The sequence below is a fragment of the Nerophis lumbriciformis genome, linkage group LG11 (genome assembly GCF_033978685.3).
Source record: "Nerophis lumbriciformis linkage group LG11, RoL_Nlum_v2.1, whole genome shotgun sequence".
Taxonomy (NCBI): domain Eukaryota; kingdom Metazoa; phylum Chordata; class Actinopteri; order Syngnathiformes; family Syngnathidae; genus Nerophis; species Nerophis lumbriciformis.
Genome location: NC_084558.2, coordinates 15,624,079 through 15,650,621, shown reverse-complemented (window position 1 = coordinate 15,650,621; position 26,543 = coordinate 15,624,079). Strand labels below are relative to the sequence as shown.

Sequence of the window (26,543 nt, the reverse complement as noted above, 5' to 3'; positions counted from 1 at the left end):
GATATATACAGTCGTGGATTTAACACATTATTATGCCTAATTTGGACAACCAGGTATGGTGAAAATAAGGTCCTTTTTTTAAATATTAATAAAATAAAATAAGATTAATAAATTAAAAACATTTTCTTGAATACAAAATAAAGTAAAACAATATAAAAACAGTTACATATAAACTAGTAATTAATGAAAATGAGTGAAATTAACTGTTAAAGGTTAGTACTATTAGTGGACCAGCAGCACGACTTACGGACTGTATCCCTTGCAGACTGTATTGATATATATTGATATATAATGTAGGAACCAGCATATTAATAACAGAAAGAAACAACCCTTTTGTGTGAATGAGGTAAATGGGGGAGGGAGGTTTTTTGGATTGGTGCACTAATTGTAAATGTATCTTGTGTTTTTTTATGTTGTTTTAATAAAAAAAAAAAAAAGAAAACAGATACCGATAATAAAAAAAAAGATACCGATAATTTCCGATATTACATTTTAAAGCATTTATCGACCGATAATATCGGCAGGGGGATATTATCGGACATCTCTAATCCAAATATAAGTCACTTTTTTCGAAAACATCTGCACAATCTCACAGGTTCCAATAGCAAATAAATGATTTTTCTCCTGGTAAATTCAAATAAGGTGGCCATAAATTACAAATGCTACTTAGTGCTGTACAATGGAGTAACTGTTAAACCACTTCGCGAGGAACACGTAATTTGCACACGTGTCCCAACTATGTTGAACTGGGCTTGTATTTGTTTTGGTTTGCTATAATGGTTTTTAAATTATATTTACAGTAGGAAGGGGCTTCATACGGCCCCATTCTACGTGGTTTACCTGACTCATTAAACGTGACAAATTTGGGGCTTGCACTATCCGCTTTAGCCGCCAGATGGTAGTGGAAGGTTGAATATCTTATTTGTTTTGTGGCAATTCCACCTTTGACTACAGCATCAGTTGCTATGGAGAGTGGCACTTTTCATTATTTTCAGCAGAGTGCATCGCAAAATGATTAACCCTGCGCCCCCCTCTTCCTCTTACGTGAGATCCACCCAGGAATGGGGACATATGAATCCCATCCCTACTGTATACTACAAGCAGAGATCTGAAACGTGTTTTCATTGCCGCTTGTAACAGTGAATACATTAGAATATAAATGTATAATCGCCTCATGATATAACTACAATATTAACTATGCATTTTTTATTTTAAGATATTTATTGATAACCTGGTTTGAAAGTATAAGTCAAGTTGACAAGAAAATATTAGGTATTTATTAAAGATGTCCGATAATGGCTTTTTTGCCGATATCCGATATTCCGATATTGTCCAACTCTTAAATACCGATTCCGATATCAACCGATCCCGATATATACAGTCGTGGAATTAACACATTATTATGCCTAATTTTGTTGTGATGCCCCGCTGGATGCATTAAACAATGTAACAAGGTTTTCCAAAATAAATCAACTCAAGTTATGGAAAAAAATGCCAACATGGCACTGCCATATTTATTATTGAAGTCACAAAGTCCATAATTTTTTTTACATGCCTCAAAACAGCAGCTTGGAATTTGGGACATGCTCTCCCTGAGAGAGCATGAGGAGGTTGAAGTGGGCGGGGTTGAGGTGGGGGGTTGGGGGCTAGCGGGGGGTGTATATTATAGCGTCCCGGAAGAGTTAGTGCTGCAAGGGGTTCTGGGTATTTGTTCTGTTGTGTTTATGTTGTGTTACGGTGCGGATGTTCTCCCGAAATGTGTTTGTCATTCTTGTTTGGTGTGGGTTCACAGTGTGGCGCATATTTGTAACAGTGTTAAAGTTGTTTATATGGCCACCCTCAGTGTGACCTGTATGGCAGTTGAGCAAGTATGCGTGGCATTCACTTGTGTGTGTGTGTGTGTGAAAAGCCGTAGATATTATGCGATTGGGCCGGCATGCAAAGGCAGGGCTTTTAAGGTTTATTGGCGCTCTGTACTTCTCCCTACGTCCGTGTATCACTCCGTACAGCGGCGTTTTAGTCATAAATTTTACTTTTTGAAACCAATACCAATAATTTCCGATATTTCATTTTAAAGCATTTATAGGCCGATTATATCGGTAGGCCGATATTATCGGACATCTTTAGTATTTATCTTTCGTAACTAAAAAGGGTTTGGCATATGTTGTTGCGTAATCAGATAATATTTAAGTTTAGAATTGCAGGCCCTGAGTGAGCACAATGTGTCCATCATGTCCTCATGCGTCATGTCTTTTATTTCCCGGACTATAATGTGCAATAATGTTGGACTGTGCATTATATCCCAAATGGCCCCTTGATAAGTGCAATAATACTGGACTGTGAAACAGAATAATGTGTAATAGCCTGTCACCTTACACCTCTGTCACTTTATATATATATATATATATATATATATATGTATATATATATATATATATATATATATATATATATATATATATATATATATATAGCCCCAAATCACAAGTGTCTCAAAAGGCTGCACAAGCCACGACGACATCCTCGGCTCAGATCCCACATCAGGGCAAGAAAAAACTCAACCCAATGGGATAACATTGAGAAACCTTGGAGGGGACCGCAGATGTGGGGACCCCCCCTGGGCGACCGGTGCAATGGACATCGAGTGGATCTAGCATAATATTGTGACAGTCCAGTCCATAGTGGATCTAGTTAATAGTGTGAGAATCCAGTTCTATTCTAGTAGTACATTTGTCTCTGACAAAAATAAAAGATCAAATACATTTATCAATAAAGAATAGGTGCTTTGTTGATGCATATTATATTCAGGCATTCGTGGGCCACATAAATGTGGCGGTCCACAGCTGGCCCCGGCCCATGAGTTTGGCACCTGTGCATCGCAGGATTACAATCGATTTTTATTTTTCTAAATACTCTATGATATTCGTTATCCTTTCCATAATTATATCATATTCTATTTAAATTACTATGTACATAATATTGTTCTTGTGGTATTCATTGTGCTAAATCTGGGAAGTTTTGTTACTCATTTTTGTGCCATTTGATGTGTTTCAGGTGTGCTGATATGACAAAGTTACTTGAATCCCTGAATGACAACTGCACTAATGAACATGTCTAATCAATACGGCTTATTGCAGTCGGTAATCGTCCCATTAATATGTAACCCCGGTAATTTCATATAACTTTGCATAGCTGTCTATTTCTTGCAAACTATGGCAAGACTTTGTACCGTCTATTTTAGAGCGCTATTAAGAGAAGGGTTGAGCTGCGGCCGCAGACACTCGAAGTGGCGCCCACAGGGGTGACGACAACAGAAGTGAACCGTGTCTCAAAGACGTGCCCACAGTGGTGCTGACAACACGAGAGTGGACACTTCATTTTTTACGTGATCCATGATGGCTGATGCAACGCACCTTGGTTGTTATTATTTTTGATTGTTGTATGTATTGCTTTTTCGGCTGATTATATGCAACCCTAGACCCAACCCCAACTCAAACCAAACCTAACCTAAACATAGATTTTTTATTTTTTTATTTAATTGTCGATAAAATTGATATATCGCCCAGGGCTAATAGCAATATTGATATTTTCGAGGGGTCACTCCAGCCACCTTGAGGCAATCAGAAAATGGCCAGACATGGACGTCCTAAAGCTGTGAAAGGTCACCTAGAAAGTTCTCGCAAAGAAACATTGACACTATTTAGGAGTGGATAAAAATGTAACAATGTGTAACGGAGGACAGCCAGTGTGGCTGGTACATGCATATGTTGGTAAACCTCACTCCCTGACAACTTTAAGAGCAGTGTTGGCTACCAGGTTGATAGCTCAGGCTTTCAGCTCGGTAGCTAGCACGTTCGTCCCTCATGCCAGCGACCCAGGTTCGAGTCCCAAAAGGAAAAGAAAAGCAGGGACTGAACCATGGGGGTGACATATGTCTGTTACTTAAAAACAACCTTATGATATGGCACATTCACATAATGTACAAGAGTACATAACTTTAAACAAAAGTCCATTTGCAGTATTGTAGTTTACAAACTGTAGCTTTATGCACTCTGAAAATTAGTAACCCAATAAAAACTGACCCTTGATCCAGAGAATATGACTAGACCAATCTAACACGGACTCTCTTTATTATTACTTATTTTTTCTACCATTTATGATAAATGTTAGCCTTATTGCATAAACGCCATGACCTGGTTCAGGTTGTATAGGGTCAACCCCCCCCCCCCCATGTTCCCCCTTAACACTTCCCTTAACCAAATAGGCCTATTTGCCAACTCATTAGAGTTTATATTAGCCCTTTTAAAAAAAGGATAATGACCACATTAATCCTGTAACCTTATACACGTCATCACATGGAATGCAGTCAACAGGATTAATATGGTGAACGTCGGTAAGGCTTTAAATGGGTCACAAACAATGTATCATTGAGATTTATTGGGTTTTGTGATGCCTCATTTTAACAATTAAAGATAACGTGTTATTATATGAAATATGTCAGTAACTGCAATGATAAAGCTTTCATGAAGGAGAATGATATAAAATGACTTCAGTCCGTTATTTCCTTTTATTTTGAGTTTGAGTTTGAGTTTGAGTTTGAGTTTATTTCGAACATGCAAGTATACAACATGATACATCACAATCTACAGTTTCTCTTTTCAACATGTTCGAAAAGGAGTAGGAAGAAGCAGAGCTTATTTAATCCTACCCCTTTTCTTTTACATAACAGTTGCTAAAACTTTTGTTCACTTCCTGTTCTCAATTTATTCACAATATACTCCATAAGTAATCACAATAAATAAGTAAATAAATAATAATTGGTGAAGTAAGTTACATTTCATATGTTGAGATAAGTAAGATTATTTTGTGAGTGAAAGAATGAAAGAATGGATGAGTTAAATAAATTCAGAATGTTTATCATGGTTCTTCTTCTTTGTACTTTGTAAACACTTTAAGTTTGAAGAGTTTCTTGAAGTGGATCATATTAGTACATTGTTTGATTGCTTTGCTTAATCCATTCCATAATTTAATTCCACATACTGATATATTGAAGGTCTTAAGTGTTGTACGTGCATACAAATGTTTTAAATTACATTTCTCCCTAAGATTATATTTCTCCTCTTTTTTTGAGAAGAATTGTTGTATATTCTTGGGTAGCAGGTTATAGTTTGCTTTGTGTATAATTTTAGCTGTTTGCAAATTCACTATGTAGTAGAATTTCAGAATCTTTGATTCAATAAATAAAGGATTTGTGTGTTCTCTATATCCAATATTATGTATTATTCTAACTGATCTTTTTTGTAACACCGTTAATGAATGAAGTGTACTTTTGTAATTATTTCCCCATATTTCTGCACAATAACTCAGATATGGTAACACTAGTGAGCAGTAGAGAATATGAAGTGATTTTTTGTCTAGAACATGTTTTGCTTTATTCATTATTGACATGTTTCTTGCTACTTTATGTTGTATATTTTTTACGTGAGATTTCCAGTTCAATTTATCATCAATCATTATACCTAGAAATTTGGTTTCATTTACTCTTTCAATTTCAATTCCGTCTATTTGTATTTGTGTTTGACTTTCTCTTCTACTGTTACCAAATAGCATTATTTTAGTTTTACTGAGATTCAACGATAGTCTGTTTTTGTCAAACCATCTTTTTAATTTGTTAATTTCTTCTGTTATTATTTGTAGTATCTTCTGTGTGTTCTCTCCTGAACAAAACGCTGTTGTATCATCCGCAAATAATACTAACTTTAAATCTTTTGTAACTTTACAAATGTCATTTATATATAGATTGAATAATTTAGGTCCTAGTATTGATCCCTGAGGTACACCACAGGATATATTTAGCGTTGTAGAGGTGTGTTCGCCTACCTTCACGTATTGTTTCCTGTTCATTAGATAACTTCTTATCCAGTTTAAGACTAACCCTCTGATGCCATATCGTTCTAGTTTTTTGATTAAAATATTGTGATTAATTGTGTCAAATGCTTTAGTTAGATCCATAAAAACTGCTGCCGCACATTTTTTATTATCTATAGCATTGGTAATTTCTTCTGCAATTTCAATTAAAGCCATCAAAGTTGAAACATTAGCTCTGTATCCATATTGATTTTCTTCGAGTATTCTATTTTTATTTATGAAACTCTCTAATCTGTTATTGAACAGTTTTTCAATGATTTTAGAAAATTGTGGAAGTAAGGAAACAGGTCTATAGTTTGTAAATTGATGTTTGTCGCCAGTCTTGTAAATTGGTGCAACTTTAGCTATTTTCATTTTGTTTGGAAATGTACCTGTTTGAAATGATAGGTTACTAATATACATTAATGGTCCTGAGATCTCTTCAATAACCTTTTTTATCGTTTCCATATCAATTTCATTACAATCAGTTGAAGTCTTGGATTTACATTTTTTCACGATTGTAACTATTTCCTCCTGTGTCACATTACTGAGGAACATGGAGTTGGGATTTCGCTCTATGGTATCATTATAGTCCTCAATTGAAACTGGGTCTGGAATCCTTTCTTCCAATTTTGGTCCAATATTTACAAAATAATTATTGAAGCTTTCAACTACTTCCTTTATGTTGTCATTTTTTTTTATTTCCGTCTAAGAAGTATTGAGGGTAGTCCCTCTTAGTGCCATTTTTAATAATGCTATTGAGGATGCCCCATGTTGCTCTCATATTAGTTTTGTTCTTGTCCAATAATTCACTGTAATATTCTTTTCTACATAATCGTAGTATGTATGTTAACTTGTTTTTATACTTTTTGTACTTAATTTCTGCCTCTGTAGTTCTTTGTGCTATACATTTCCTATATAGTGTATTCTTCTTCTTACAAGCATTTTTTAATCCTTTTGTCATCCATGGTTGATTATTCTTTCTCTGCTTATTACTGAGTTGTATCCATGGACAATGTTTGTTATAAAGTATTATGAACTTGTTAAATAAATGTTCATATGCTTCATCAACCTCATTTTCATTGTACACATTGTCCCAATCTTGCTTTTGTAGCTCAATTTTGAAAGCAATCATCCTCTTCTCTGTGCACAGTCTTCGAAATGTCCTTTTGTCTTCAATGTTCTTCTTGTAGTTTCCATCATATATTGTAAAAACTGGCAGATGATCACTAACATCGGTTATAAGTAGACCACTTGTAGTGTTATTATCAAAATCATTGGTAAAAATATTATCAATAAGCATTATTGCAGAATTACAGTGTCCTGTAATTCTGCTTGGCTTTGTGATTTTAGGATATAAACTGATGCTGTACATTGTATCAATGAAGTCATCAATAGACTTTTGCTTGTTAGGGTTCAATAAGTCAATATTCAAGTCACCACATAAGAAAATTATTCTTTGACCATTGTCCATGTAAGTAGCCTTGATCCATTCTTCAAATGTTTCTATACTTGACTTAGGTGATCTATATATACAACTGATGAATATGTTTTTGCTTTTTTTCCTGACATATTTCAATTGTTATACATTCTAAGATATTATCTATAGCAAATGACATGTTTTTTACCAATTTGTAGTTCAGGTTCTTCATCACGTACACAGCTACTCCTCCTCCATTTTTGTTGTTTCTGTTGATGTAGTTTAGTTCATATCCATCCAGATCAAAATCTATTCCTTTTTTATCATCAATCCATGTTTCCGTGACAGCAATCACTTTGAAGGGTTCGTTGATGTGTTCCAAAAAGTTCTTAATATTGTTGTAGTTTGCATACAAGCTTCTGCTATTAAAATGAATAATTGACAATTTGTTATCACATTTAATGTTGCTGTTATATTGATCATCCGTATAATAAAAACAATTATTACTGAAGTGGGAGAAAAAATGTGTATCTGGATCTATATCATTTTCCAAATCCTGGTTTTTGTGATCTTTGTTGCAGAAATTTTTTAGTTCCATGTTTTCTTGTTCAACAATCTTTGATGTTGTTTCAATAATCTCTATAAGTGTAGGTGGATGCAATCCTGAATCTAGGTCCTCTTGTTTAGTCGTCCCTTGGAACATAGTAGTGTTGATGCTGAATTTAGGTGCTTGTTTTCTGTCAGAGTCCATTATTTTCTCTTACAAGTAATATTTAACTCATTTTTTTGGTAAAAAATCTCAGTATTTAGGTATTTATTCATTTTTAAATATTTAAAACAGTGGTCCTTAACCTTGTTGGAGGTACCGAACGCCACCAGTTTCTTATGGGCATTCACCAAACCCTTTTAGTGAAAAATAAAATGTTGTTTTTTTTATAAATTCAAGACAATGTTATATGTTTTTGGTAACACTTTAGTATGGGGAACATATTCTAAGTATCAAAGACTTAATTTAGAGTTTTTTGGACACTAGGGGAACATATTCTAAGTAACAAAGACTTAATTTAGAGTTATTTGGTTAGGGTTAGGGCTGGAGGGTTAGGGCCAGGGCTCGAGGGTTAGGGTTATAATAAGGCCATGCCGTTTAAAGCATTAATAAGTACTTAATAGTGACAAGTTAAGAGCCAATATGTTACTAATTTGCATGTTAATAAGCAACTAATTAATGGTGAATATGTTCCCCATACTAAAGTGTTACCATGTTTTATTACTGGTGCACAAAATGAACCGTGCATGAACATCACCTTGTTCAAACAACAAAACCAACACAGTGCATAAACTCACAACAAATTACACACCTGCAAATCAGTGTGACTTCTGCTGTTGCCGTATCCGTAATACGCCCGATAGGGAAAAGTTTTTATTTACACGATGAGTTGGGTGTGTCTTGACCTCCGCCGAACCCCCGAGCCCGACTCACCGAACCCCTAGGGTTCGATCGAACCCAGGTTAAGAACCACTGATTTAAAACATCCCTTAAAACCAGGTAGTAAAATAAATCAATCAAAATTGTGCTTAAAAGCAACTAGGCTTTCCAAAGGTCAACCGTCTTCGATATGGAGTAGAGAAGTACTCACAAAGAGAAGTTATCCTCCACAAAGCAGCGATTTCTGAGCAGGCCGGCCCACAGCTGGACTCCCACGATACCAAATATGAAGAAGACAAAGAAGCAAAGCAGCAGCACGTTGCCCAGCATGGGCAGAGTGTCCAGCAGCAGGGTTACCAGGATACGCATACCTGAGAGGAGACACAAGGACAAAGGATAGGTAAAGGTAAATGTAAGGTTGTTAGATTATTTATTTTTATTACATATATTTTAGCTTTAAACATGTTTTTTTTTTTCCCACTAATGGGTACAGAGTGTTTTTTTAATTTTTTTTTTTATTTTAAGACACAGTTTGATACAGACAAACTGTGACAATTGAAGCTTTTAGTTGTGTGCAGCAGACGGGCATACATGAGAATCCTATCTGGACTGTGCTTTAAATAAAACATGTGCACACACTATAAAAACAAAACAATGCAAAAAGTTTCCTGCACCTTAAGCACACCGTTTATCACCATTGTCACATCAAACTGCATGAGGATTTATTTTGTCCAGTACACAGTAAACAGTTACTATTGAATAAAGTGCATGGAGGAAAGGGATACAAAAAAAAGAGCAGGTACAAAAGGATGGGTGAATAAGTGTCAATTTAAGGAGGACCTCACATCCTAGTCTTTCACAGTACCTTTTGCTTACAAACGCAAACACCAACCAGCGATTTTGCTGAGCTTTTAAAGATCTGCTTGGCCACGCCTGACTTAGTTCTTTTTTTTTTACATAAAGCCAATTGTTTGGCTGGTCAAGCACAGCACACTTCCACTCATCTAACATGACTGGAAGAGGGGCCAGAGCTCTATTGCATGCACTTGCACGCATGCATACAAGGCATATCTGTCGGACTGTCATTTAATTTAATCACTAAGTTTTTAATGATAACACAATTTAAAAGAGAAATAAATCACAAAGACTCTACCTAATCCAAAAGGTAAATTGAGAGCTTGCTCTACAACCCGCAAATACATTCATGAACATAAAAAAGACATGCCATTTAATTAATGTGATTGCTACTCTCGCAAATAATTAATGACAACCGCCACTCTGAATAAAATAAATAACCAGAACAGAAAATAAAAATCAACAAAGCTAGGGAAATTGCAGTCAAACAGCAGAAGTGACCGTACAATGGTTTATGGCAGGGGTTCCCAAACGTTTTGACTCGGGGGCCGCATTGGGTTAAACATTTTTTGCCGGGGGAGACACCGAGAGTAAAAAGCGGATTAGAAAGGATAGATTTCAAAATAATAATAATTTTAAAAATATATATATATATTTTTTTTTAACTTTGGACTTCCCGCAGGCCAGATTTTGGATGCTGGCGGGCCTGATTCGGCCCGGGGGCCGTAGTTTGGGGACCACTGGTTTATGTTTTAAATTTATTTGGAACATGCATACAATTACAACATGATACATCACAATTTCCAGTTTCTCTTTTCAACATACAAAAAGGAGTAAGAAGAAGCAAAGCTTATTTAATCCTAGGGCTGGGCCGATAATACGATATCAATATATATCGCGATAGACACAATCGATATCTATATAAAATGTGTTAGACAAAATATTCGATATATATTCATATTTTTGGTCGGAAGAAACCAGAAATGAAGGAGCAAGATTCATTTCATGAAGTCACTATGGGAAACAGGAAACAGGAAGTGTCACTGAGCAATGGGAGGGACTCGCTAACAGTCAATCACAGTATCAACTACTGGGTGTTGCACCTTTCCTGCTGTTCGGCTCCCAGGCCCAGACTGTAGTCGAGGAGCGCAGGGGAGACATTCTCTTCCAGGGCCGATGTTTTTATCGTGGGTAACACCCTTCACTTTACCTGACAATGGGTCTGCTAAGCTCCGCTTTCGGGTCAGAATAATGAGGCCACAAATTGTGACAATTTTGTCGCTTTATTCTCATTTCTGGACAAATTCGCCGGTCGCCACAACTGCATGCTACCGCTCTCCTCACTCTTCCACTCACTCACTGACGTCACTCGCCCAACACACTGCCATTCTTAAAGTAGCACAAAGACACTTACGCTACTCACATAACACAAGCGTGGTTGCACATTGTTTTTGTCTCGCTGTAGATTCTCTGCATGGAGTGAGAAGCTGTGATATCCTGATATATTAACTCAATAACAGAAACTTGTCTTTAGTTTTGTTGGTTTTTATGCAAACCGTGCAGTAACATTTTGACTCTTCCAATGTGTCGGTTTAATAAGTAGCTTCTCAAACTATTCTGTGTAGTTTTCAATAGCTTGTACACCACTGCCATCTAGTGTCTCAAATCTGAAACTACCTCCAAATCTACTTTAATTATTTTACCACATTAGCCACGCTGATCCTACCTGGCTACCAGACATCTTCTCCACTGATAAATAGCACCTTTGGTCAGTTGGAAAGTGTTTTACTAAAAATATCATTCATTCTTTTATCCTGATCCATTTTATCTATGATATTCCTCAGAATGATGTAATGTTGTTTCACTGCAATCTTTTCCTCTTGGTGAATATTCAACTCTTGACACAATTTGGTTTTCTCTTTTAAGAAATTAATCACCATCTCCTTGAAATCCTGACATTCCCTTGTCATGTTATTATTCTGAGTTTGCAGACTTTCTATAAATTCCTGCAGACTTGTGAGATTTTCTTTGTTCCAATAATAATTTTCTCAGATATTTTCTGTGTTCTAATCTTGCCCTTTACAGGCCTGTTCTATGTTCTGATCTTGCACATCCAGGTCTTCTCTTAGGTCATTTTTTTGTAACATCAAATCTTACTTTCTGTTGTGTCCCATATCCAGAGACTCATTTGATCCAGATGACCCCGATGTTTTTGGGATTTGAGGGGTTTTTTTTGGCTTTTGATGTAGCTGCTCACTTACGGAAGTTGTCTCCTTAGCGACTTGCAGCACGTTTAACATGTTTATTTCAACAACTTTGTACCTTGTGCCATCTGGAGATCAACTGGAGGTGTCAGCCTGTCAACTGAAATCACTTTGAGGTCGGAAACACTTTAAAACAGCTTTGAACTCTCACCGTACAATCTCGGTGTAGCTTATGGTTGCTAGTGTTGAATTGCGGTGGGGGCCGTTGGCCTCTTCATATTCGCCTTTTTTCAGCAAATCGGTGCCTCTCACCGAGCAAAGAGCAGTTTGAAGTTGCCAGCTAACTCTCCTGTGGCTGTGACCACCATCAGTGGTCAAAAATGCTTCAAAATGATCAAAAACCCCAGTGGCAAAATCAGGGCCTTTTTTTGTGTCTATTCCTGACGACAGGAAGAGACAGGCCTTAGCACAAATGTTCAGTGTGAGTCGCACCCAAGTCCTGCATGGTAGGAATGGCCTAGTGCTGGGGGGCTCAAACTTTTTACCTCCATGGTCCAAAGTGAAAATGAGCCAATAAAATGCAGGTCAAACAAACCAATTTTAAGCGTCCAGGAACATTGTGGGTAGAGGCGTCCGATAAACGCGTTAAAATGTAATATCGGAAATTATCGTATCGTTTTTTTATTATCGGTATCGTTTTTTTTGTTTTTTTTTGTTTTTATTTATTTCTTTTTCTTTTTTATTAAATCAACATATAAAACACAAGATACACTTACAATTAGTGCACCAACCCAAAAAAACTCCCTCCCTCATTCACACTCATTCACACAAAAGGGTTGTTTCTTTCTGTTATTAATATTCTGGTTCCTACATTATATATCAATATATATCAATACAGTCTGCAAGGGATACATACAGTCCGTAAGCACACATGATTGTGGGTGCTGCTGGTCCACTAATAGTACTAACCTTTAACAGTTAATTTTACTAATTTTCATTAATTACTAGTTTCTATGTAACTGTTTTTATATTGTTTTACTTTCTTTTTTATTCAAGAAAATGTTTTTAATTTATTTATGTTATTTTATTGTATTATTTTTTTTTTAAAAGTACCTTATCTTCACTATACCTGATTGTCCAAATTAGGCATAATAAGGTGTTAATTCCACGACTGTATAAATCGGTTTATATCGGTATCGGTAATTAAAGAGTTGGACAATATCGGATTATCGGATATCGGCAAAAAGCCATTATCGGACATCCCTAATTGTGGGTGATGAATTATATGTGTGGTAAAGGAATGGCTAAATCAGGCTAGAATTAAGGTTTTAGAATGGCCTTCCCAAAGTCCTGACTTAAGCCCTATTGAGAACATGTGGACAATGCTGAAGAAACAAGTCCATGTCAGAAAACCAACACATTTAGCTGAACTGCACCAATTTTGTCAAGAGGAGTGGTCAAAAATTCTACCAGAAGCTTGCCAGAAGCTTGTGGATGGCTACCAAAAGCCCCTTATTGCAGTGAAACTTGCCAAGGGACATGTAACCAAATATTAAGTGAAGTGAAGTGAATTATATTTATATAGCGCTTTTCTCTAGTGACTCAAAGCGCTTTATATAGTGAAACCCAATATCTAAGTTACATTTTTAAACCAGTGTGGGTGGCGATGGGAGCAGGTGGGTAAAGTGTCTTGCCCAAGGACACAACGGCAGTGACTAGGATGGCAGAAGCGGGGATCGAACCTGCAACCCTCAAGTTGCTGGCACGGCCACTCTACCAACCAAGCTATACCGCCCCATTAACATTGCTGTATGTATACTTTTGACCGAGCAGATTTGGTCACATTTTCAGTAGACCCATAATAAATTCATAAAAGAACCAAACTTCATGAATGTTTTTTGTGACAAACAAGTATGTGCTCCAATCACTCTATCACAAAAAAATAAGAGTTGTAGAAAGTATTGGAAACTCAAGACAGCCATGACATTATGTTCTTTACAAGTGTATGTAAACTTTTGACCACGACTGTATATGTATATATATATATATATATATATATATATATATATATATATATACACATATAATATATATGGTAGAAGGGATCGTTGCGTTCGATAGATAGCAACTAGTTAGCCTTGTGGATGTGCTATCACTGATTGTGTGAGCTCGAATTGGTCGTATCAAACATGTTTTACATTTGGGATGCCACATTTGGCAAACAAAACGACTCTGCGGGCCATATTTGGCCCATGGTCCCCACTTTGGGCACCTCTGGCCGAGTATGAGTACATCCTTAGTGACTTGGGTTAGGGTTAAAGGTTACAATGAGTCAAATTGACTAATGCTGCAGGAAAATAAACCGCATAAATCATAAATACAATGTGCTGAAAAAGAAGCCTACACAAATGTCATAATATAGTCCGAATTGGATCTATGTTACATAAACAATGTACAAACAACACAATAAACTGAATGTCAGAGAGCTAAAGAGTGGCCAGTTATATATATGTTTTTGTTTCCTTCTGGAGTGCATGAGTGCACTCACTGCCTCCCTAGTTTGTTATGTGGTAAATCCAAATCAATTCATATCGATTTTGACCATGATCATAAAATGGGCAGAGCAGCTAAGTGCTTTTGGAGGATTTAATTTTCATCACAATGATTGTGGTTTAGAATTATTTCACCCTTAGGGGAGGAGGACGTGAACACATTTGCATGCATTGGCATGCTCTCATAGGAGGCACAGCAACTTGACTAAAAAACACATAGCTAACTTGAAAACGGAATAATCGGAGCAACGTTTATCGATGCATTGTGTTTACAGTAAAAGAGTGGGGATAGTCTGTATGTATTTTGTAGATTAAAGTCTCTTTACCTGCTTTTGTGGTGAAGTTGGTCAAATCCTATATTAAACATTTTTTTAAATAGCCAATGGATAACATACTTTTAGAAACATCCGAAATGAGCATGACCTGTGTGCTTACTTCTTCTTTGTTGTATTAGTCACACTGCAATTGTACACCTATGTTTTGGGTACACTATGACTCATTCATTGCCAGACATAGATGAATATTATCTAAGAATCCCCTCCAGAGTACAGTCCAAGGGAATGACATCTCATATTTGATAAGAGTCATTTTCTGCTCCACCTGTGCGCCTCGAACCTGGCTGCGGGTGGCTGCCGTGCTGAAACGTGGCAAGCAGGCAGGTGGCTGCGTGTGATCAGGGAACCATCTGTTAGCGAGAAAATGAGGTTTGCTTACTCGGCTTTCCTTACTAAGTCCGGCTCTATTCAGGTTTGTAATCTAAAGCTAATGGCCTGTCTGAGTCGAGAGCCAGTGTCCACTTGCGTCTCTTCTCGTTTGAGCCAAATCAAAAGTAACTAGTTCCATATCAGCACCTCCTGGCAGATATGTCTAGGAAATACAATACACATTGGCCCCTGTTGTGAACTAACAAACAACACATATGAAAAACATAGGGCTGTCAAAGTCAACGCGATAATAACAAGTTAATGAAAATATCCCCTTTAACGGCACCATTTTTTGGACGTGCAATTAATGAGATTGGGGTATGACATTTCTGAATGGAGAAATAAAGGTAATGTATCTTGGAGCTTGCTTTCTCGAGTAAATTAGTAGTACACTTATAATTCGATATAATGCAGTCGTTGGGGTCCATAAAATAAAGATTGCGTTATTCCCGATAGACCGTTATATAGAAGTCTTTATTTTTTACCCTTTTTTTATCAAACAGTTATGCGCTGTAGCTTGGCTGCTTAAACCTGCTTGGTGGATAGTGCACGTGAATGGTGGATTGTGCTCCCACGTCACAGAATGGGGCGGACACTATCCACCAGTAGATTTGGACATCACTGGATCGATATTTTGTCCTTTTTTATCAATTGTATTTTTTTAATTCCTTCTTTTTAAAGACTTTCATAAATATTTTCGGTGTAAGTGATACGACCCGGTCGCATCTCTGCGAAGGTCGTGTCTCCCAGGATGCTTGTTTACTTCCAGTACGAGGCACAAAAACATACAAGCAATTAACCTAGCGTGAAGCTAACTTGTACTCAATGGGTTATAAATCTGTGTTAGTGAGCATTCCTTCTTTGCCAAGATACTCCATCCCACCTCCCAGGTGTGGCATATCAAGATGCTAATTAAACAGCATGATTATTGCACAGGCGTGCCTTAGGCTGCCCACAATAAAAGGCCACTCTGAAATGTGCAGTTTTATCACAAAGCACAATGCCACAGATGTCGCAAGTTTTGAGGGAGCGTGCAGTTGGCATGCTGACTGCAGGAATGTCCACCAGAGCTGTTGCCTGTTAATTGAAAGTTCATTTCTCTAATATAAGCCATCTCGAAAGGCGCTTCAGAGAATTTGGTATCCATCCGGCCTCACAACCACAGACCATGAGTCCAGGACCTCCACATCCAGCAGGTGCACTTCCTTGATCGTCTGAGACCAGCCACCCGGACAGCTGCTGCAACAATTGGTTTGCATAACCAAATATTTTCCACACAAACTTTGAGAAACCGTCTCAGGGAAGCTTATCTGCATGCTCCCCCCGGTCCCCAATAAAGGAAAACTGCTCATTTCGGATTGCCCTTTTATTGTGGGCAGCCGAAGGCACACCTGTGCATTAATCAAGCTGTTTAATCAGCATCTTGATATGCCACACCTGTGAGGTGGGATGGATTATTTTGACAAAAAAACAAAAAGCTTACTAACACAGATTTAGACATATTTGTTAACAATATTTGAGAGGAATAGATATTCTGTTTGTATAGTAAAAGTTTAAAATCTTAGAATTCACCTCATGAAAAATGGGAGCAAAAACAAAAGTGTTAGTTTATATTTTGTTCAGTATGTATTAATACCGTTAATTGTTACAGTCTTTGAGTGCATGAAGAACATTTGTAAAAAAAAAAAGGACAAATATCATACAGCTCATGTTAGGGTTGCGAATCTTTGGGCACCACACAATTTAATTCTTAGGGATAATGACACTTTTAAATAACATTGGGTGCAAGTTCTATGATTAACAGCATCCCCCCATACAATATATAAACAGCTCGGATAAGTTATTATATCACTTAAAAGTAAACTGTTTTTGTTTAATACAATTCTACACAAACATTTAATAAAGTCAAATACAAATAAGGCAACAAGAGAAGTATCCAACACTTCTCTTGTCTAAAGTAATGCAACAAGTTATTAGAGTGCTCAGCCGGAGGTGCAGCAATTTAAAAAAAATACATAATGTATAGATGTTTTTAATCTATTAAGAATCATTACAAATAAGTATTCATCTTTTTTGACACCCCTAGCTCATATAAATGTACTACAGGAAACATGTAAACACTATGTAAAGGGTTCAAATATAATTCATTGAATTAGTCAATAACTAAACGTGTGATTCCACTATTCAAACATTCTCTAAAGTTGTCTATTGTGCTGCCCTTGGCTGAAGTTAATTGCAATGAATAATGTGCAACAGATGTGCTTAACAAAGACTGTTGAAACATGTTTTATTAGCACTTTCCTCGAATAATTACATGTGGGCAGGGCAAACCAATCTCCAGGATATTTGGGAATGCCTTTAAGAAAAACAGGCAGCATAAAGGATTGAACGTGTAAGTGCTCTTGCTTTCTTTCAGCAACGAATACCACTTGTATGTTAACAGCTCAGGGATGGGGTGCACAGTGAAGATTGGAAGTATTTCAGCAGCTTACAAAAGAAAAGGAAAACACCAAATGTCTTTGCTTTCATCCACCGGCAACAGTCTTATGTCTCCTCTCAAATAGGAAGCCCAACACTCCTTGTCTTCAAAGCAGACTCTTCTTGTCGGCATAACAAGTATAGTCAAGAGGTGACCGAGGCCCAGCGTGAAAACCCTGCGGCATCCTCGGAGCAAAACCGAGAACATTCGTTTGCTCTTACAAGATCTTTAATTACGGCAGAGAGAAGCCCACAATATGGCTTTAGGCAAGAAGGCAAGAGCACACTCAAAGCTGGAAGATGGGAGGTCGATGTTTCTGTGGTCTTGGGGGGATTATCTGGATGAAAGTCAATGTGCATAAAGCAATTCTACACATACTGTCCAAAAGATGAATCACTATATCGCTGTAGAGTAATAACAACAGGTTGATGCATTCAAGCATGAGGAAGCAGGCAAATATATGCATGTTTCTGATTGATGAAGCTTTAGGCAAAGAGCAGACATTATGTCCAAACAATGAAGAAAGGCTATTCTGGGCTTAGGATCATGAACACAAAGCAGTGTGGTTGTGTCCAGTCATATTTTCTCAATGGACACCAGATCATCAGTCCGTACTGCGAAGGTCACCACTGACATGTGTTTCTCTTCATCACTTAGCCAGCCATTATTCCCATTAATTCTGCGTCCAAGTCTGATGGAAAGAGTTCCAATAAAGTACAGTAGGGAATGCATTTACAGTATATGGCCCCATTCCCCGGTGGATCCTACATTACAGGAAAAGGGGGGATTAATAATTGTGCAATGCAGTGTGCTGAAAATTATGGAAAGTAATACAGTAGTAGTAGTAGTAGTAGTAGTAGTAGTAGTAGTACATAGCAAGTGACGCTGTGGTCAAAGTTGGAATTGCCACAAAACAAATTTTAAGATAACCAACACTGCGGCTAAAATGGATAGTGCACCCCCAAATTCGTCACGTCTCAAGTGTTAGGTAAACCGCAACATATGGGGCCACATGAATGCCCTTCCTACTGTAACAGCTGGTTCAGGCTCATTTTCACTTCACTGGATTGTTTGCAAATTTAAACGGAGTAGCCTTGTACTGAAAGGGTTAAACTGTGTCACTGAAGCAATTAAGACATTTGTGCAATTTTCTGCACAGTTAAGCCAATATTCAGATATGGATTAGGTAGTACCAATGTTACTGCAGAAGTGTGACATAGCAAAGCTTCTTCTAACAACCTTGACAACATATTTGGACTTTAAAATACACATGGACCTTTAATCCTCACGTTCTTCTTGAAAAGCTTGACAGAAGGAAATAAAGTGGTGAAAAGGTCCTGTGTTATAATGCAAGACTGGAGTGAGCGCCTTTCATTCATTTCAACCTTTTGTATTACCGTAGGTGTAATTTCTGATACGTTAACTGTGTTGTGAAGCACTTTGTGGCTTACTAGTTTCTCTTCAAGGTTGAGAAGATCACAATGAGGGTGTTGTGATGGCGAACCATCAGAATGTATAAATCAGCCATGTCAGAAATCCCGATCAAGATACTGTATTCAAGTTCAAAGAGGACTGGGATAAAGGACTCGGCTGACCTCTAAAAGGACACTAATAACTTGTTGCATTATGCATCAGTTGAGGGGGTGAGTAGCTCTGTCAAGTCTTTGGTTGTACATCATCTGACTGCCCATAAAGTATAGGTATGTGCACGCATTAGATTCAATGGGCTACACCTGCTTTTGTAAGTGAGATGCAGCTTCTGTGGTGTTCTTCATGCTTGTCTAACATTAATTAAATGCCATTTATTTGTATATAATTTATCATCCCAGTTTAGCAAAATATACAGTACTCCATATAGCCTATATATGGGTGTTGTTGAGGGGTTTGCCCTTGGGTTGGATTCTTATTGAATAGCAGTTTTTGCAGTTCAAGTGAGAGTGTACAGTTTAACGGGTTTCAAGTTGACATCCCTCGGATTGGTTGAGTTATAGCTTTGACCATGTTTCGTAAATACTCAAATATTTTTCCCGTGGCAAACAATCTAAAAAAAAAACAGTCAACCCTCGCCAGATGACAGTTGGAATTGTGCGACTTTAATCTATTAGGTTTGTTTTCCATCCATCCATCCATTTTCTACCGCTTATTCCCTTCGGGGTTGCAGGGGGCGCTGGAGCCTATCTCAGCTACAATCGGGCGGAAGGTGGGGTACACCCTGGACAAGTCGCCACCTCATCACAGGGCCAACACAGATAGACAGACAACATTCACACTCACATTCACACACTATGGCCAATTTAGTGTTGCCAATCAACCTATTCCCAGGTTTGTTTTCATTTAAGCAAATTGTACGCATAAATATCTTCAAACCTTAGTGAAACCTTCACATTTTTTTTCGGGTGATGGTTTATGAAGTGGCTTTCCAATGACATATTAATGACAGTTGATTAAACACATATTGCAACTGCAAAATGGACTAGACCAGTAGTTTCTTAATTGTACTACACTCCTACTCAAAAGTTGTGAAGTGAAGTATATTTATATAGCACTTTTCTCTAGTGACTCAAAGCACTTTTACATAGTGAAACCCAATATCTAAGTTACATTTAAACCAGTGTGGGTGGCACTGGGAGCAGGTTGGTAAAGTGTCTTGCACAAGGTCACAATGGCAGTGACAAGGATGGCGGAAGTGGGGATCGAACCAGGAATCCTCAAGTTGCTGGCACGACCACTCTACCAACTGAGCTATCCCGCCCCACGTTGCACACAACCTGAGAGAATACACAACTAAGGAAATGTTGTTGGTTGCGCATCCCGATTACCAATCCTGCAAAATATCTTCTGATAGAAGAACTCCAACTTCTTCCTAACCATGAATAAACATGACTTTACTGTGCTTAAAGGACCAAGAGTCATCAGATCTCAGTCCAACTAAGCATACTTACATCTGGATTAACAGCAACTGCTTAATGTCATCATGTCGTTATGGGCCAAAAGTTTTCAGTATCTTCCGTAATGCAACATTCAAGGTCACACACACTATTCATCCAGAGATAGTGGCCGCCCTGCAATTTGATCAAACTTAGAAATAATGTTCCCTAGGGCAGTGTTTTTCAACCTATTTTGAGCCAAGGCACATTTTTTTCATTGAAAACATCCAGGGGCACACCACCAGCAGAACATGTGGAAAACGAAACTCAATAGTCTATACCAGGGGTCCCCAAACCTTTTGACTCGGGGGCTGCATTGGGTTAAAAATTTCCTGCGTCTATTGTGGTAGCTTGGTGCTGCAAGGTATTCCGAGGTGCTGCGAGTCGGCCAGTTGCTGGGGTAGTGACCTTGTTTGTCAGCATGTCTGTGATCTTCTTTTAATTCTTTTTTTTAATTAATTAATTAATTTATTTATTTATTTTTTAATATATTTTATTAATATTATTTTTTAATTTTTCCCCTTCCTCAGGGGGGGGGGGCTCGGCGGGGCGGTTGCTGGTTGTTCCATCTCCATCGTTGGGGTCCCTGCGGGTGGGGTGGGTGGTTCCCGTGGCCCTGTGCCTGGGTGGTCCTGCGGCGGCCGATTTGGGTGGGGTGGCCGGGGGCTGGCCTCGCCGCGCTCTCCGGTGGTGGGAGGTGGGCTCGTGGGGGCCCGGTTGCCGGTGGGGCGGGGGCGGTCTTCCCGTCCGGTTGCGGGGAGTCTCTGGGTCCCTCGGGCGGGGCGTCTCGCCTTTCTGCCCGTGTGGGGTGTGGTCTCTCGCTGGCTTGGGGTCTGGCTGTCCCCTGCTTTTCTCGTGCCCTGTCCTCTGCCGGGTGCGTCTGTCTGCAGCCTGATGCTGGCCCTTGTGGGCGGTACGGTGGGTCGGGCTCTGGGGTTCCTGTCGCTGGCCGGCTTGGCTGCGTGGGGGCGGTGGTCCCTGGTTCCCTGGGCACCACGCCTCCTGTTTGTGGGTTGGGCTCTCGGGGGTGATGGGGCCGTGCTCTGGCTCCCACGCACTCTGGGAGTCGAATGTATTGTACATGCAAATTCACATATGCTCACATACGTACATAGGTACCTACGCTCCCACATACATACACAAATACAGTACATATTTACCTACCTAATGTTCGTACATCCACACGCACATTCAATATACAAACATACACATACACATACTGTACATATACATTCACTGTACAAACACATATACACATTCTGTACATATACATTCATTGTACAAACACATATACACATTCTGTACATATACAAGTACATATGCATACTTACACTCATGCACATAATCACGTTTCATCAAACATATATTAACGTTGTTGCCCTAGGGTAAACTGGGTGTAACACATGGCACACTGACAAAGCTTAACCTATTGTGACTATAACAATCTACAAGGTTAATGTAGGTTGCTTCTCTTTCTCCCCCTCCATTTTTCTGCATTCTTTCGTATCTCAAGTTATCATTACGTATATGTATTGTTGCATTTAAACAACTGTATTGTTGATAATAAAGGTAAATTATTGGTATTATTCATTATCAATAGCGCTATTTCTATTGGTATTTGTATTGATCCATTTGTAGTGTAATAATGCTCATTGTCATTTCTGTATTATTTTTTATTTTTTGCTAACTGCTTATTTGCTATTACTTTTACCATCATATTTGTACATGTCATATTTGCTGATGTTGCTCTATTGTTGTTGTTATTGTTGTTTGCTGTTGTTGTTTTTGTCTCTCTGTCTAATCCCCCTCTTGTCCCCACAATATGATTTGCCTGAGCGACTAGGAGACACCGAGAGCAACAAGCGTTAAAAAATGGATTAGAAAAGACAGATTCAAAAAAAATAATTATATATATATATTTTTTTTTTTTTTTTTTTAACTTGGGACTTCCTGCGGGCCGGATTTTGGACGCTGGCGGGCCGGATCCGGCTGTAGTTTGGGGACCCCTGGTCTATATTGACAATATAAAGTCGTTCTCATCAAATACCTGACGCAATTGTTCGATATGAATTCAAACCATAACCATCCATGCATCATTAATTCTTTTGTCTCAAAGTAGGCTTACAAAGCAATTCCCTAGCTGCTGCCACTTACTGATACGGAAAAGTATTACATGGTTACTCTGCTGAACTCTAGACACAGAAACTCAAAAACGGCACATTATTTGCGGATTATAATTATTGGTTTGCAAAAAATATTCGTTTGACCAATTAGGTGAAATTACATAATTTCCCACGGCACACCAAACCATATGTCACGGTACACTAATGGTTGAAAAACACTGCCCTAGGGAAACCATGGGAATTGAATGGAAATAACCTGCCACCATCATGTGACCATTCAGCAAGAATGTAACAATATATATTGTTATAGACATGTAAAAACATGCTAACCACTGTTAAGTGTAAAACAGTGTTAGAATAATTATGTATACATTATCATCATAACTTTATGCTTAAAGGCCATACTATAAAGTATTGTCAATTTGTGCAGAGCTAGCAATCCGAAAGATTGCTAGCCTCTTTATGAGTGTTGTGTCCAGACTCGGCCTGCTGGCTGCCAAGGCCGGACATTTGGTTTCAAGACCAGACAAAGCAGAGACTGGGCGATTGCACCAAGTGTCAACATATTTGCATTTTTGTATAACCATATATTGTGTCTTACTGGAGTTGTCGAGATTACCCCCCTTCCCTCAGCCACCTGATGTAATAGGGCCATTTCCTAATAAATAGAGGAGGCGTGTGGGTTTTTTTTAGAACGTAGTTTGGATCTGTAACTAGAGTACAGCCCAAAACACGTGTCTCCTCATGAGTTAAATTGAACTCTGTCTCTGATTGATTCCTTGCTTCTTGTCTGATTAATAGATGTCATCAGTGTTTGCACCTGACAAACAGACAAACGGGTAAAATAATGTATAGTTACTTACATAACCTAACAAAAAGCCAAAATGGGTCTGAATAGGTTCAGTATGCTCGTCGTGTTGTTTTGTGCAACCTTGAAGACATGTTATTTAAAAATTGTTGATTCAGTGTACGACCTTAGGGGCATTCAGGTCTAGAGCATCCACTGAATGTATATTTAAGATAGGGTTTTCAGACAGGAACATTGTGTCTAAAGGTGTATGTCACAATGAGCCTAGAAGTTTACATTATGTTGTTTGTATTAGCAGGCAGATTTGTTACAACCTAAAGAAACTTATGAATGTACTGTATGTCATCTCCCCTTTTGAAACATGTGGAATGCTGCTGCTGCCAAAAAAAAACACTTGAGTGCGTCTTGTCAAACTCTGTTGTACAGTAGTTGAGGAACTCTGAAAGGGCAACCTGAGGCTTTGTCCTTTTGAGTGTTTTTCATAAGCAACTACTCAGTGAAAAACTGCCTGCGTCGACGCCATAAATCTAGTCTTCTAGCAGGGAATTTGTTCAGCATCGAGAGTGCCCATGTATTTAAATTGGGTAAGTGCATCTCAAAATAGCTTGAGCTCAACAAACATCTCCACCCAGATTTATGATGGAAGCTTCTCCAGGGGCCTCGACCAGACTGCTCAAGAGATGATAGCAGGACAGAGGACCAATATCAGCCTTCGCAAACACACACATACATACCATTTTTCCCACAGGGCCAGACCAAATACTTAATACATTAATGACATTATTGGATACATTTTACACTTGAACAAATGTGGTACCAATTCTCGTCAACTGAGATTCGATACAGGTACTCAACAGTACTAATTTTCAGTACTTTTATTATTAAACATTTAAAAACAATCATATTTTAATATTGAAAAATGTAAGTAACATTTGAAAATTAGCTTGTATGATAACTGTTCTCCCCAGTTGTTGTTTTCCTATTACATTTGTTAGTCATTGTATGAAACATCAAATGGCAGTAGGGTATAGACCAGGGGTCGCCAACCCGTCAATCGCGATCGACCAGTAGTTTTTTGGCACCCTACCAGTCGATCGTGTAAATATTATTAAAAAAAAAGAATTAATATGACATCAGTGACACTTCCACCTGGAGAGTGATCAGCAGACTCACAAGCAGGCATGCGTTTTAACCCATGAACACCGGACACTTTGCCTATCTCTCTTCAGCCTCACATCCGCCGCTCGAGACACCGCGGCCACCACACCTTCTCGTCTCGCAAACGCGCTTTTATCACGGAGTTGCAACGCATCAGACATTTTCTAGCATCCAACATCAAACAACTCTTCCCTCAACCACGATTCCATTACCATCGTCGCTCGCCTGCCAAATAGGGTTCGTGAACATTGCTCCAAAGTATGGATTAATTTATATATATACAAAAGTAAACATTGACAATTGCAAAGGCAGTAGTATACGATAAAACAAAGTGGCAGCTAAAGAAGGACTTGCCCGTTTATCCTCTCTTTTATCACAAAGGAAAAACTCGCGAGGTGAACAGGTAATTTTACTACTTCCAGCACTGACGTAAGCTGACTCACGTCCTATAAGTGATGAACAAATATACTATATTATTAGAATATAATGATCATTAACAGTCAGCTTCAACAGCAGGGGTGACCAAAGTGCGGCACAAGGACCATATGTGGCCCGTGACTTGTTTGTCCTTGGCTCTATGCACATTACAAAAAAAAAACGAGCAACATTTGGGAACACAGCAAGAAGCACATCCATCCATCCATCCATTTTCTACCGCTTATTCCCTTTGGGGTCGCGGGGGGCGCTGGAGCCTATCTCAGCTACAATCGGGCGGAAGGCGGGGTACACCCTGGACAAGTCGCCACCTCATCACAGGGCCAACACAGATAGACAGACAACATTCACACTCACATCCACACACTAGGGCCAATTTAGTGTTGCCAATCAAGCACAATGATATAAAAAAAATAAAAAGTCAGCTAAAAACAACAAAAGGCTTTGACAAAAAAAAAACCTACAAAATTTAATTTTATATATATATATATATATATATATATATATATATATATATATATATATATATATATATATATATATATATATATATATATATATATATATTGTTTTGTTTTTTGCTGAGACTGGGGATCTTAGGCTGGAAAAGGTTGGTGACCTCTGGTATAGACTATGGTTACTACGGTGTGTCGCGAGGAAGTAGAAAGTGAAGAAAAGTTGAGCCTTACTTTATGTTGAGCGTTTTCTATTAGGCATACTTGCTTTGTTGGCATTGGAAATTGAAGCATTTCCTAGAGGCAGTGTGGTTGAATCCACTCTGAGTGCTGCTTGAGTATTTGAGTCTGTATTTAGTCTGCGTGATGTCATGGGCAACAAAGGTATCGAAATATGGCACAGTTTCATTTTAAGTGAATCAATACCTGGTTGTACCGACGGAATTTGGTCGGTACCTATACAAGTACCGAATTTGGTACACATTCCTATCCTCGGAGGATCAGAAATGGTGATGACAAAGTATCAAACATGGCACAGTGTTTGGTAGATTAGGTCATTGTTGTAAAGATTTTTTTTTAATAAAACCTTTTAAATGTTAACACATTTTTAAGGATCATGCATTTGTGGAATGAACAGCAGTGTTGAATATGCGGGTTGCGCTCGTGAAAAACTTGCCAAATCTTCTTTGAAAGTACCAAACCGTATATTGCTGTTGATATTGACTCTTGTTTTGAACTTCTGGTACCCCCTCCGCCTGTTAAATGGACCCTGCTACAGTGGTCACTAGGTTTTAACGTTTGACCAATCTTGATTGAGCCCATGCGATATGGCAACTTTCTGATGGTGTTTTGTTAAACCAAGTTGCGGCATTGTTTAAAGTGAGCCCTTGTACCATCTCCAAACTGAAGACCAAGCTCCTTATAACAGTGTATGTCAGAAAGACACTGCTAAATAGGCGTCCCGAGAAGACCGTTTCCTCACCCTGTCAGCACGTATTTACATTTGTAGAACAATCTGGTCACAGCTATCTGCCCGGATAATCAGGAACAAACTGCAAAAGGGCTCCCTTAAGATCCCTTCAAATACAGA

General features: G+C 38.4%; 1 protein-coding gene across 1 annotated transcript in view; it reads right to left on the bottom strand.

The window, feature by feature from the left end:
- cacna1g (calcium channel, voltage-dependent, T type, alpha 1G subunit) overlaps nucleotides 1-26,543 on the bottom strand; it is a 329,783-nt gene that overhangs the window by 222,134 nt on the left and 81,106 nt on the right. The window contains exon 4 of the mRNA XM_061967247.2: nucleotides 8,965-9,124. Within this exon, the coding sequence (XP_061823231.2) occupies nucleotides 8,965-9,124 (160 nt within the window). The remainder of the gene's footprint in view (nucleotides 1-8,964; nucleotides 9,125-26,543) is intronic.